This window comes from Phalaenopsis equestris, unplaced genomic scaffold, assembly GCF_001263595.1.
Source record: "Phalaenopsis equestris unplaced genomic scaffold, ASM126359v1 Scaffold207793, whole genome shotgun sequence".
NCBI classification, from domain to species: Eukaryota; Viridiplantae; Streptophyta; class Magnoliopsida; order Asparagales; family Orchidaceae; genus Phalaenopsis; species Phalaenopsis equestris.
In genome coordinates, this window is record NW_018227094.1 from 1 (window position 1) to 1,627 (window position 1,627).

The 1,627-nt window shown below is 46.0% G+C and overlaps 1 protein-coding gene across 1 annotated transcript; it reads left to right on the top strand.

Annotated features, from left to right (window-relative positions):
• Positions 1 to 6: 6 nt before the first annotated feature.
• LOC110036520 (probable endo-1,3(4)-beta-glucanase ARB_01444) lies at positions 7 to 1,516 on the top strand (the record flags this gene model as incomplete). Its single annotated transcript, XM_020740987.1, has 1 exon — positions 7 to 1,516. A coding segment is annotated over one exon (1,347 nt), but the record flags the coding sequence as incomplete, so codon positions are not given.
• Positions 1,517 to 1,627: the final 111 nt, after the last annotated feature.

Genomic DNA, 1,627 nt, shown 5'->3' on the forward strand with positions numbered 1-1,627 from the left:
GCAGGTAAAGCTGTTTTCACCAGGCCGGGGTACGTCGAGTACAGGTGGGAAAAGAAGGGGTGGGGTGATCTTCTTCTTCTCGCTCATCCTCTCCATCTCCGGCTCCTCGACGCCAGCGGATCCGCCAACGTAATTGAAGATTTCAAGTACCGGAGCATCGACGGCGATCTGGTAGGTATTGTTGGTGATTCTTGGTTGTTGAAAACCGATCCAGTGTCGACCACATGGAATTCGACGAATGGCGTCAGCGAAGATGGTGTGCAAGAGATCGTTAATGCCTTATCTAAAGATGTTACTGCTTTGGATTCTTCGCCGATTCAAACGACTTCTTCTTATTTTTACGGCAAGGCAATTGCCAGGGCGGCAAGATTGGCTCTTATTGCAGAGGAAGTTGGCTTCCCTGATGTAATCCCCGCGGTTCTGAGCTTCCTCAGAACATATATAACTCCATGGCTTGATGGAAGCTTTAATGGAAATGGATTCCTTTATGATCCTAAATGGGGCGGTCTTATAACAAAGCAGGGATCGACGGATTCCGGTGCTGATTTTGGCTTTGGTGTCTTCAATGACCACCATTACCACCTTGGCTACTTCCTTTATGCAATTGCGGTGCTTGCCAAGTTCGATCCATCATGGGGCAGAAAGTTTAAACCTCAAGCCTATTCAATCATGGCAGATTTCATAAACTTGTCTGGATCAAATTATGCCAGATTGCGATGTTTTGATCTCTGGAAGTTGCATTCTTGGGCTGGAGGGCTTACAGAGTTTGCGGATGGGCGCAATCAGGAGAGCACAAGTGAAGCGGTGAACGCATATTACTCTGCGGCGCTCATGGGACTGAGCTATGGTGATGCACATCTGGTGGCGATTGGGTCTACGCTGGCGGCATTCGAGATTGCTGCTGCAGAGACATGGTGGCATGTGAGGGAAGGGGATGGAATGTATGAGGATGATTTCAGTAGGGAGAACAGAGTGGTGGGGGTCTTGTGGGCTAATAAAAGAGACAGTGGGTTATGGTTCGCGCCAGCTGAATGGAGAGAGTGCAGATTGGGGATTCAAGTTCTGCCATTGTTGCCAGTAACGGAAGATCTTTTCAGAGATGTTGGGTTTGTGAAGGAGCTGGTGAAGTGGGCATTGCCGGCGTTGACGAGGGAGGGAGTTACTGATGGCTGGAAAGGGTTTGTGTATGCGCTGGAGGGAGTTTATGAAAAGGAGGAGGCTTTGGCGAAGATTAGGAGTTTGAATGGATTTGATGATGGGAATTCACTGTCAAATTTGCTGTGGTGGGTTTATAGCAGAGGAGAAGATGAGGGAGGGGTGAGAGGTGGGTGGTTTGGTCATTATTGTCACTGATGGATTATGCTTTTTTGTTACTCCTGTTGTGATTTTGTGATATACTCTTGACAGTGATGAGTGCATGTGAAGAAGGGTTGGAGCTATATGAAAGAAACAGAAAGAAATGATTTTGTGTAAGAAAATTTTCACTTTTACTGAAATAAAATTTTTGATTGCCTCATGCTTTTGATATTCATATGGGTTATATTTTCCATTTGGAGAACTTTAAATGCTGGGGTTCTGGGATTTTTCCTGATGTGCTTATTTGTGGTCTTCCATTGTATTTTATGTT